General features: G+C 48.3%; 1 protein-coding gene across 1 annotated transcript in view; it reads left to right on the top strand.

The window, feature by feature from the left end:
• Positions 1–461: 461 nt before the first annotated feature.
• Positions 462–13,036, top strand: part of LOC134079168 (zinc-binding protein A33-like) — a 13,792-nt gene continuing 1,217 nt past the window's right edge. Inside the window, exons 1-5 of the mRNA XM_062535356.1 lie at positions 462–1,077; positions 2,322–2,417; positions 2,494–2,724; positions 12,155–12,177; positions 12,263–12,381. Coding sequence (XP_062391340.1) covers positions 673–1,077; positions 2,322–2,417; positions 2,494–2,724; positions 12,155–12,177; positions 12,263–12,381 — 874 coding nt within the window. The 5' untranslated portion in view covers positions 462–672. The remainder of the gene's footprint in view (positions 1,078–2,321; positions 2,418–2,493; positions 2,725–12,154; positions 12,178–12,262; positions 12,382–13,036) is intronic.

Here is a 13,036-nt window from a genome sequence, read left to right on the forward strand (position 1 = left end):
TGTGTGTGTGTGTGCTAGTGTGTGTGTGTGTGTGTGTGTGTGTATGTGTGAGTGAGAGAGAGAGAGAGAGAGAGAGAGAGAGAGAGAGAGAGAGAGAGAGAGGAGCACTTTAGAAGGATACTGCTATTCCAAATGGTAGATGCATCTCACTGTCCCTGGTGAAACTATAGCAAAGCTACATTAATTAGCATTTGCCAGTTTGGCTGTTTGACTGGAATGTCCCTAATTTGCATATACTTGGCAGTCACAGAGTATCAGGAAAACATTTAACTTCAAATTCAATATGACCTCATCCCAAATATGTTGTTCTGCAACCCTGTTAGCGTAAGGCTTGTTGGTTCAGAGTGGATATAGCATGCAGGAATGTACACACCCATTTGAGAGACTGTTAACCAATCAGAGTTGTTCTGTCAGGGCTCCTCCAGGTGTGCCTCTTGCTGAAGCAGGAAATGATAGTTACTGTAAGCTGATCTCGTTTCACTGGAAATGAAAGTTAAGCTGTTGTTTTATTTCTTTGCCTGTGCTCTCATTTTAGGTAAACACTGACTCAATCACAGAGATGACCAACCCACCCCTGAAAGACTGAAAGAAGAATTTTGCCAAAGGACTCAGGATTCTACACTTTTCATCAGGGATTCGGGGTAATCTCATACTTTACAGTGAGTTTAGAAAATGGCATCCAAGCGTTCTTTTCCAGAGGAGGATTTGTCCTGTCCTGTGTGCCATGACGTCTTCAAGGATCCTGTCATCATGACATGTAGTCACAGTGTGTGTAAAGTCTGTCTGGAGAAGTTCTGGGAAACTAAGGGACATGAAGAGTGTCCCATCTGCAGGAAAAGATTCACAAAATCAAATCCACAACTTAATTTGGCATTAAAGAACCTGTGTGAGAGCTACTTACAGGAGAGAAGTCAGAGAGCTTCAGCAGGGTCTGAGGTGCTCTGCAGTCTGCACAGTGAGAAACTCAAGCTCTTCTGTCTGGAGGATGAACAGCCCGTGTGTCTGGTGTGCAGAGACTCAAGGGAACATAAGAATCACAACTTTAGTCCTATTGTTGAGGTCACATGTGATTATAAGGTAAGAACTGAAGGAGTTCCATGGTTGTATTTATTATATTTAATCTTATTATACATGTGTTGAGTTTCATACATAAAACCTTGTATGAATAAGCTTTACAGCAGAAAGAAATGACTAATCAAAGAATTATGACATTCTGCCCATTTGTGTGATCTCTAAATTGGCTGTCTCTAAATTAGACTGGGTAAACCCAGCCCGATCTGTTGGCAATTTGATTTCACCCTGCAGCTCAGGCTGGAAACCACATTTTTCTCCTTCCGTCACAAACTTGCTTATCCACCTGCTGCACCCGGCATATTGGTCTGATTGTTTGAAGGACAATTCAATTCATACTTTGCAGTCACGTGACTACCATGGATGAGGGCATCAGAGCCACTCTGGCGGGCAAGAAACGCTGACAAAAATGGCACTTGCATGTTTGCAGCCATGTTTGCATCTGCATATCCCCGGCTTATCTCCTTGGCTGTTAGTCCAATCGCACAACAACTATCTGGCATGTTAATTGTTTTCACCTCAAAATGCCAACCTTCGCACAGTAAAACTGGTGCATCCTGGCAAGATTAGATTACTGGGTTTCATTGCTGGAGAATGATGTTGTTGCCCACCAGCCAGTACTTCACATGCAAAGTATGAATTGCAAATTGGTCTGCTGATAGGCAGGTTATCTCTTAATAGCACCATGTGATAAATCATACAATGAGGCATACAATCCTGTCTGGGGAGATACCAGGCCCAATTAGATGAATAAATTGTTTTATTGCTAATACTGTGTGAAGCACTGTATATTAAGGTACAAAATCATCTTATGCTGCAGATTCTTTACAGGTTTTCCATTAATCCAGTGTTGTCAGAGTTATACAAATGTACAGTAATTACAAACAGGCACGTGTACATGCACTTGTCAAAAATATCAGAGCTGAAGGTTTGAACATGACTTACCTTCTACTAATGATTACTGCACATGGCTGGCTTATTATGATTATTGAGGACTTAATTATTGAGATGATTCAGATCACTGAGCAGTACTCTTGCTTCCATAATGCTGCTGTGCTCCCCATGCAGAGTCTCATCTTGTTACTGTTGATCACTCAAACACGGGAAAAGATGTCAACAGAATTCATCTGAATAGCAAAGCTGTTGTACTTTGTCTTCCATCATGACTATGTACTGTGGACTTTGTGGAGTTTGTATGCAATGTTTATTGGAGTTGTTGTTGCATAACTTTTGTATTATTCGTGTTTCAGGAGGGACTGAGGACACAGCTGGGCAAGTTGAAACAAAATATGGATACACATAGAAAAATTAAACGAATTTGTGATGAAACAGCAAAACACATTAAGGTAAAGATAACACTGAGGAAATATTAAAGTGGCAATTTGTATTAACATAATAAACATGGTAATAATATGTGTTAAGACTCAGGCCCAGCACACAGAGATGCAAATCAAGGAGGAGTTTGAGAAGCTTCACCAGTTTCTACGAGATGAAGAGGCAGCCAGAATAGCTGCACTGAGGGAGGAAGAGGAGCAGAAGAGTCAGATGATGAAGGAGAAGATTGAGAAGATGAGCAGAGAGATCTCATCTCTTTCAGACACAATCAGAGCCATAGAAGAGCAGTTGGGAGCTGATGACATCACATTCTTGAAGGTACTGTAGGAACATCACTGGCCGGGTTTCCCAGATTCGTTAAGAAGCTCTTAAGTGCTAAGAACTTCTTAGGAACGTTCTTAGAACGTTCTTATAGCACTCCTAAGAGGTTCTTAGCACTTAAGAGCTTCTTAACGAATCTGGGAAACCCGGCCACTGTCTGTAGGGGTGTTAGATCTCCAACTCTAACTCAGTGATAATCAATAACACGTCTTTTTAGGTGAAATGTGGCCAGTGCCACCCATCCACATTCTGCCGTGTCTTGCGTCAGTAATCTTTTATGTGCTGATGTGTTGTGAGATGATGTTCTCCTTTGAGGGGGTTCTCGAGAGGAGAGCAGGGACACAATAAGTGGAAAGAACAACAGGAATCAATCTGACATTTTTCTATCGTGGTCTATAACGGATTGCAGAGGATGATCTTGTAGCTGTGGGAGAGACTACAGTACTTGCAGCTGTGGGATATAGGAATGAGAAGATAGACACAGAGAGGGAATGAGATTGTGAGTGAGAGGAATTCTCACAACAGATATCCGTGACACCTTCACCCTGTTGCGCACACAGTTACCACAAGCCCATGTTCTAACTCCTCTGCACATGCACGCCCACACACACACACACACACACGCACGCACGCACGCACGCACGCACGCACGCACGCACGCACGCACGCACGCACGCACGCACGCACACACACACACACACACACACACACACACACACACACACACACACACACACACACACACACACAGCATCATTCAAGGATGCAGTTGCAGAAGGCACAACACTTCTACTGCAGCGTAGCCGGTTCCAGGCCAAGCACTAGAGTGAGTCTGGTGCTATCAGGCTCCTGTATGTTCTCCTGATGGGAGTCGTGTGGAGAAGGGGTTGAGGGGGGACTGGGCTCGTGTGCAGATCTGTGCTCTGTGATTGGTGGCTTTACTGTTGAGGTCTGATCGGCTTAGGGAGGAGAGGCATGATGCAATGCAGGTGACAATATGAGTTTAGCTGCAGTAAAGCATGGGAATGGGGTGATGTGCTCTGGTACATACACACTCACACACACACACACACACACACACACACACACACACACACACACACACACACAGCTGCAGTTCTCATAGTGAAGCAGCAGGGGGAGCAGTAGAGGAGAATGGGTTGATGTGCTCTGGTACAGCAGTAGCAGGTGACACACACACACACACACACACACACACACACACACACACGGCTGCAGTTCTCATACTGAAGCAGCAGGGGGAGCAGTAGAGGAGAATGGGTTGATGTGCTCTGGTACAGCAGTAGCAGGTGACACACACACACACACACACAGACACACACACACATGGCTGCAGTTCTCATAGTGAAGCAGCAGGGGGAGCAGTAGAGGAGAATGGGTTGATGTGCTCTGGTACAGCAGTAGCAGGTGACACACACACACACACACACACATGGCTGCAGTTCTCATACTGAAGCAGCAGGGGAAGCAGTAGAGGAGAATGGGGTGATGTGCTCTGGTACAGCAGTAGCAGGTGACACACACACACACACACACACACACACACACACACACACACACACACACACACACACACACACACACACATGGCTGCAGTTCTCATAGTGAAGCAGCAGGGGGAGCAGTAGAGGAGAATGGGGTGATGTGCTCTGGTACAGACTCACACACACTCTCTCACACACACACACACACACACACACACACACACACACACACACATGGCTGCAGTTCTCATACTGAAGCAGCAGGGGGAGCAGTAGAGGATAATGGGTTGATGTGCTCTGGTACAGACTCACACACACTCTCTCTCACACACACACACACACACACACACACACACACACACACATGGCTGCAGTTCTCATACTGAAGCAGCAGGGGGAGCAGTAGAGGATAATGGGTTGATGTGCTCTGGTACAGCAGTAGCAGGTGACACACACACACACACACACACACACACACACACACACACACACACACACACACACACACACACACACACACACACACATGGCTGCAGTTCTCATACTGAAGCAGCAGGGGGAGCAGTAGAGGAGAATGGGTTGATGTGCTCTGGTACAGCAGTAGCAGGTGACACACACACACACACACACACACACACACACACACACACACACACACGGCTGTAGTTCTCATACTGAAGCAGCAGGGGGAGCAGTAGAGGAGAATGGGGTGATGTGCTCTGGTACAGCAGTAGCAGGTGACGGGGGGCAACAGAAAGGGCTTTGAGTTTGGAGACGACAGAGAGTCTCTGTTGGCAGCGTTTATGGATGTCAGGGGTGTGTTGATCAAAACCCAGTTTATTGTCCAGAGTGAGTCCTGGGTGGTTGAAACACTTTGAAACATGGGCTGTTTTTTGTGTTCTGGGGGTGTTGATGAGGAGTTGCTTGCTTTGGTTAGAGTTGGACAAGATGTCAAACCCCCTCATCATACACACTGGCCCTTCTTCACTACAGATAGAGTTTGTTTGATACCATATCATGGTGTGTGTGTGTGTGTGTGTGTGTGTGTGTGTGTGTGTGTGTGTGTGTGTGTGTGTTGGGGGTGGGAAGTGGTTCGGATGGAGGAATAAGCACTTGACTATAATATATTGGTATTGTGTCCTGTGAAAAATGGGCCTTGCTGCCCGTCCACACAGGATAGTGGCGACAAGACACACTGAGGTTTGAGGGTGATGAGGTGAAGACAGCCAACAGCAAACGTGGATTGTAGTGAAGAGTGCGAATTTATTTACAGTGCTATAAAAAACGTGTTCCAGGCAATGCCAACAAAAATACTTTTCCGAAAAAATAAACAAAAATCAACCAACCGGTTTCTCAAGGTTTGTAGCACAATTCTGACACTCAGTTACTCTGTTCCAACCTCTCAGCAAGCTGATACAACAGTCTCCCACCCAGAGGGAAGAAATCCCTCGCTTTAAATAGAGCCATCTATTACCTCTAATTGGTCAATACCAATATAACAGGGTAATTTGTACTATATAATACTTTAACAGACATTACATAGAAATTACAAACATACATGGAGCATAATTCACCATATTTGCATATATATAATAATAACATTCTAATATATTAATAATTAAATAATAATTACATGTCAAATACAAAATATCTATTTATATTGCAACAATAGCACCCCCTGGCCAAATGAACACTTTCCTCTGTCCCAAACAGAGAATAAAATAGCCAGAGCCATTGTGCTCGTGTTTCTTGGGGAAACAATGTGATGCGGGACCAGGAAGTGAAAGTAAGAACGGTCAGTGTATTGTTGGTGTTTGCGTGCACAATGTATGAACTAGCAGAACGGAATGGGTTATGGAGCAGAATCGACGGGTACCTCGTCGCTCGCTATGATGTTTGCAGATGTTTGGTGAGTAACTGAATGATGTGTAAATACTGATTGCGTATGAATGAATTGCGTCGCGGTTGCCGGCACCGCGGGTAATTGCAAACATTAGAAGCTAAGTGTATGCGTGCGTGTAAGCGTGTTTGATCGTGTAGGAGAAGGTAGTCAGTTTAAATGTCGCGGGGAAAGACAGGCGAGCAGGGGAAAAGGAGGGGCTACTTTTCCACATTTCCCTCCTCCTCTGGAGGCTCGCCACTGGGGTGGCGAGACAGAAAATCTGCCACCACGTTCTGTTTGCCAGCCCTAAACTGGACATCAAATCTAAAGGGCTGCAAAGCCAAAAACCAACGTGTTATACGTGCATTAGTGTCCTTCATCTTGCCCAGCCATTTTAAGGCTCTGTGGTCCGTCTCAAGGACAAAGTCTCTACCTAGAAGGTAGTAGCGAAAAGTGTCCAAGGCCCACTTTATGGCCAAGCACTCCAGCTCAACGGCGGAGTACCGTGTCTCCCGGGGAAACAGCTTGCGGCTTATGAAAGCCACCGGTCGTTGCTGCTCTCCCTCACCCTGGAGTAGTACAGCCCCCAGACCTACTCCAGAGGCATCAGTCTGTACAGTCCATGGCTGAGAAAAGTCTGGGCTCTGCAGCGCTGGAGCGCTGCACATAGCGTCCTTTAAATCCTGGAAGGCCTTTTCATGTTGCTCCTCCCACTTGACCTTCACCGGACCAGACTTTCTGGTCAGGTCAGTGAGAGCCACAGCTCGGCTCGCAAAGTTAGGCACAAACCGCCGGTACCACCCCGCAAGCCCCAAAAAGGACCGGATATCCTTCTTGGTCTGGGGCCGCGGGCAGTCGCGGATAGCCTCAATTTTGTCCTTCTGGGGTCGTATTACCCCACGACCTAGGATATGACCCAGGTACCGTACTTCCTGCTGTGCCAGAGCACATTTCTTGGGCTGGGCAGTCAGCCCTGCCTGATGGATGCGACGTAGCACCTCAGCAAGATGCTGCATGTGCTCGTCCCAGGTAGCACTGAAGACGACCACATCGTCTAAGTATGCGCCCGCAAAGGCACCAGTCCCGTCCAGCACACGGTCCATCATCCGCTGGAACGTCGCGGGCGCCCCCTGCAGGCCAAACGGCATAACTTTGAACTGGAACAGACCCTGGGGTGTCCTGAAGGCTGTGCAGGGCCGGGCCTCCGTAGCCATGGGCACCTGCCAGTAGCCTTTACACAGGTCCAGGGTGGAAATGTAGTGCGCCTTACCCAGGCGCTCGATGAGGTCTTCCAGCCTGGGCATAGGATAGGCGTCAAAATGTGATTGAGCGTTTACCTGGCGGAAGTCGATGCAGAAACGGATGCTGCCGTCCTTCTTTGGAACCAGGACGATAGGGCTGCTCCAGGCACTCTCTGACCGCTCAATCACTCCCAATCTTTGCATCACCTGCAGCTCCTCCTGGAGGGCAGGTAACATTCGCTCTGGGATTCGGTACATCCGCTGCCGAACTGGAGTAGAGTCCTTCAGCTGGACGTTGTGTTCAGCCATGGATGTGACTCCAGGCTGGTCGCTGAACAGGCGGTCAGGAATGACAGCCCGCAACTCCTGCTGTTGTTGTGGGGTGAGATGGCTGATGTCGATCTCCCCCGCTGGATGGTCTGTAGGGAAGAACTGCTCCGGGGTGTCTTCCTCCTCCTTCACTGCCTGTACCAGCAGTTGCTGGCTCAGCGGCACCTCTCTCTCGTGCCACTCTTTCAGCAGGTTGATGTGGAACACCTGCCGCTGCTTTCTCCTCTCTGGCATCTCCAGCTCGTAGGTGGTGGGCCCCTGCTTCCTGCTGATGCGATAAGGCCCCTGCCACTTGGCCAGCAGCTTGTTCTCCTCCGTAGGCAGGAGTAGGAGAACTTTCTGGCCTGGCTGGAAGGTTCGCTGCCTCGCTTTTTGGTCATACCAGCTGGTCTGAGTCTGTTGCGCCTGCTGCAGGTTGTCCTTCACCAGGTTGGTCATCTCCTCCATCTTCTCCCTCATGGTGATGACATGGGTGAGGATGTTGGTGGTACTCTCCTTTGGTGACTCCCAGGCATCTCTGAGGAGATCAAGAGGGCCCCTCACCTGTCTGCCAAACAGAAGTTCAAATGGGGAGAACCCCGTTGAGGCTTGGGGAACCTCCCGGTAGGCAAACATGAGGTAGGGGAGCCAACGGTCCCAGTCCTTGCCGTTGGAAGCCACAAACCTCCTTAGCATGCCCTTCAAGGTCTGGTTGTACCTTTCTACCAGACCATCGGTCTGGGGGTGGTAAGGAGTGGTCCTAATACCCTTAATCCCCAATAACCCATATACCTGCTTCATAGTGTTTGAGAGGAAGGCTGTTCCCTGATCAGTCAGTATCTCGCTAGGGATCCCTACCCTGGAGAATAACTGCAACAATACAGTGGCAATGGCTTTAGTCGTGACCTTTCGTAGGGGAAAAGCTTCGGGGTAGCGAGTGGCGTAATCACAGATTACCAGAATATATTGGTGGCCTGCCTGTGTGCGTTCTAAGGGGCCAACAATGTCCATCCCTATCCTAGAGAACGGCACATCAATCACGGGGAGAGGTTGTAGTGGGAAAGGCTTGACTTTGTGTTTGCTTGTCAGTTGACATGTGGGGCATGTTTTGCAGTGTCGGTGTACATCAGTATATATGCCTGGCCAAAAGAATTTGCCAGCTATTCTTTGAAGTGTTTTTACACTACCCAAATGACCTGCCCAGGGAATGTCATGCCCTAAGGTCAGTATCTTTGGCCTTAGGCTACGGGGAACTACTAGCTGCTCAGTGCTGCCCCCTTCAGGCTGGTGATATAACAGGCCCTGTTGCACAAAGTAAAATTCTCCTGAGAGACCTTTTGCCTGGCCTGTGCTCACTCCTTCAACCTCTGTAGCCTTACTGAAGAGCTCATTTAGGGACTCATCTTGCCTCTGCAGCTCTTTTAAATTCTGGGGAACTTCCCATACATCTTCCCTCTCAACCGGAAGTGGTTCTGGCTCTGAGTCAGCCATAACCCTCACAGTACCCAACAGCTTTTCTCTTCTGCGCTGCTGACGGGTCTTTGCTACTTTAGCGTTCTCTGGAGAACGGATCTCCACTTGGCTGTATGGCATCAGCTCTAACAGTCTCTGTGTGTCAGTCTTTGTCTGAGACCTAGTAGCAACCATACTCACTGGCAGAGTAGACTGCACCAGTTCTGGCAGTATGGGCACATCCTGGCCCAAGACAACTGGATGGCTCAACCCTCTGACCATACCCGCTTTAAGCTTATATGTCTGCTCTTGCACCTCGAGACAGATATCTGCTATAGGGTACTCATGTTCATCACCATTGACACAGCACACTCTGAGGCATCCTCCTGTTAGCATTTCAGGCTGATCCACCAGGTGAGGTTGCACGAGAGTCTGGGTGCTGCCTGTGTCAAGAAGAGCCCTTGCTGGCCTGCCATTCACGGTTACCTCTATGGTCTGCACCTTGCCAACATACACAGGGTCTTTAGGGACTAAACACATGGAGCTCTTTGCTTTTCTGACTGGACATTCTCTGCTGATGTGACCTGGCTTACCACAAAAGTGACACACAAAGCTGTCTCTACTCATGTGAGGTGTAGTTGAAGGTGGGCTAGTAGGTTTAGCATGAGTGTTGTGCTGTGGTGGATAGTATTTTGTGCTTGGACCCCTACTCTGCTCGCTAATTCTAGGACCAAAACCACTCCCATACCCCCCAGACTTACTTTTAGTCACTGCTCTGCTGGAGCTTTGTTGGCGGAAGTCCTTTGGACCACGGCGAGCCGCAAGGAAAGCGTCCACAAGCTCTGCTGCTTTGTGTCCTGTTTGTGGGTCGTGCTCCTTGACCCACACTCGCACATCTGGAGACAGGGAGCGCAGGAACTGCTCCAAAATGAGGGTCTCCCCAATCTCCTCCACAGTCTTTTCAACCGGCTTAATCCACTTGCCGTACAAGTCCTTTAGCCGGCTGTAAAACTCTTTCGGGGTCTCCCCCGGCTCTAGGGTCGGGTCTCTGAACCTCAGCCGGTACCCTTCTGCATTGATCTCATACTTGGCCAAAATGGCCTCCTTCACCTTGAGGTAATCCAATGCGTCATATGGATCCATGGCTACATACGCAGCCCGTGCCCTACCGGTCAGATAAGGCACCAGGAATATAGCCCAGTTAGCATTGGGCCACCTGTAGGCTGTAGCCAGTCTCTCGAAGGTGGTCAGGTACTGCTCTACGTCGTCACCTTCCTCCAGCTTTGGCACGGCTGCTCTGGTCCATGTTGCTGGAATCGGTGCCATTGGTGGTGCTGCTGGCATCAGCGGGTCTGCTGGTGCTGCTGGTGCTGCTGGGGCCACTGGTGCTGCTGGTGCTGCTGGTGCTGCTGGGGCCGCTGGTGCTGCTGGTGCTGCTGGTGCTGCTGGGGCCGCTGGAGCTGCTGGGGCCGCTGGTGCTGCTGGTGCTGCTGGTGCTGCTGGGGCCGCTGGAGCTGCTGGGGCCACTGGTGCTGCTGGTGCTGCTGGTGCTGCTGGTCCTGCTGGAGCCGCTGGTGCTGCTGGTGCTCTGCCTCCGTCACCTATCTGCTCCAACTCATCCCGGAAAGTGTTGAGCTGCACCTGCACATTCCGCCACCTCTGCTCCTGCTTGAGCGACTCACGCTCCTGGGTCTGCAGGGACTTCTGTAGGAGGCTATACAGAGCGGCTATATCTGGGGTCTCACCAGGGTCAGTCACCGGCTCTCCTCCTGTGGCACCTTCCTCCGCCTGCTCCTGCAGGCCCTCCCTGGCCAGCCGTCGGAACGACATCTCCTGCCGAATCTGAGCCCGTCTTCCTGGCCTCTTTCTCAGTGCCCCAGAGGGCGCCACGATCCCACTTCTGACACCAACTGTGAAAAATGGGCCTTGCTGCCCGTCCACACAGGATAGTGGCGACTAGGCACACTGAGGTTTGAGGGTGATGAGGTGAAGACAGCCAACAGCAAACGTGGATTGTAGTGAAGAGTGCGAATTTATTTACAGTGCTATAAAAAACGTGTTCCAGGCAATGCCAACAAAAATACTTTTCCGAAAAAATAAACAAAAATCAACCAACCGGTTTCTCAAGGTTTGTAGCACAATTCTGACACTCAGTTACTCTGTTCCAACCTCTCAGCAAGCTGATACAACAGTCTCCCACCCAGAGGGAAGAAATCCCTCGCTTTAAATAGAGCCATCTATTACCTCTAATTGGTCAATACCAATATAACAGGGTAATTTGTACTATATAATACTTTAACAGACATTACATAGAAATTACAAACATACATGGAGCATAATTCACCATATTTGCATATATATAATAATAACATTCTAATATATTAATAATTAAATAATAATTACATGTCAAATACAAAATATCTATTTATATTGCAACAATAGCACCCCCTGGCCAAATGAACACTTTCCTCTGTCCCAAACAGAGAATAAAATAGCCAGAGCCATTGTGCTCGTGTTTCTTGGGGAAACAATGTGATGCGGGACCAGGAAGTGAAAGTAAGAACGGTCAGTGTATTGTTGGTGTTTGCGTGCACAATGTATGAACTAGCAGAACGGAATGGGTTATGGAGCAGAATCGACGGGTACCTCGTCGCTCGCTATGATGTTTGCAGATGTTTGGTGAGTAACTGAATGATGTGTAAATACTGATTGCGTATGAATGAATTGCGTCGCGGTTGCCGGCACCGCGGGTAATTGCAAACATTAGAAGCTAAGTGTATGCGTGCGTGTAAGCGTGTTTGATCGTGTAGGAGAAGGTAGTCAGTTTAAATGTCGCGGGGAAAGACAGGCGAGCAGGGGAAAAGGAGGGGCTACTTTTCCACATGTCCACTATGTGTCAACTGATCAGTCTGTAAAAGTAAAAACAGTGCTGAGTGTCGGATATTTAATCTTTCAAAATGGACCAAGATGTAGCAAAAGACCTTAGACTTTATTATAGCAATAATGTTTAGCCTACTTTCTCTTTCCTTATGTTCCAGAACTACAAGAGCACAGTGGAAAGGTGAGTGATCTGCCTCCTGTCTCTCTCTTCTCTGTGGTTCTGAACCCAAACCCACAGCAGCACTGACTCCTGAATGTTATTCCAGAGCCCAGTGCACACTGCAGGATCCAGAGAGGGTTTCAGGAGCTCTGATCAATGTGGCAAAGCACCTGGGCAACCTGAAGTTCAGAGTCTGGGAGAAGATGCAGGAGACTGTTCAGTACAGTGAGTAGCCTACTTAACAGACATAATCAATCTTGGGGTCATTGGGGTCCTTCACCGATAATATCCCTCTTCCACAACTCAAACAAGCAAAGCAGAGCAGAACCAACTTCCAGTAATAATACACATTATACACACTGCCCCTGTGATACAGATGTGGAAATGGGACTGTGAGAGAGAGACAGAGAGTAATCATGGACACTGCCTGTGACAGACTATGGTCACTACAGTTGAGTTTAAACTCTGACTGCCATACTAACGTGCCTGGCACCACACACAGAAGCACACACCATATGTAGATCCATTTGTATACCCGTCATCAATATAATGAACAAGTTTACAATAAGCATCAAGAGAGAGATGGATGGATGGAGAGATGGGATAACAAATTGATAGAGGGATGAAGAGAGATAGAAAGAGGAAGAGGGATATCAAATGCATGAGAATGGTCAGTGATAATCCTCCCTTCCACTAACATCCCTCTCCTGTGAGTCCACTCCTGTACAGCTGTGATCCCTTCATACTGATGACTAAAGAGCATTTCACTGTTACTACTTCTCCTGCCATTACACTTGGTACTGTAACACCACTATTAACTATGACCATCATTCACATCATCATCACACACCACTCAGTGTTCAGCTCATGTGTGTGTTCT

Source organism: Sardina pilchardus, chromosome 4, assembly GCF_963854185.1.
Source record: "Sardina pilchardus chromosome 4, fSarPil1.1, whole genome shotgun sequence".
Classification (NCBI taxonomy): Eukaryota; Metazoa; Chordata; class Actinopteri; order Clupeiformes; family Clupeidae; genus Sardina; species Sardina pilchardus.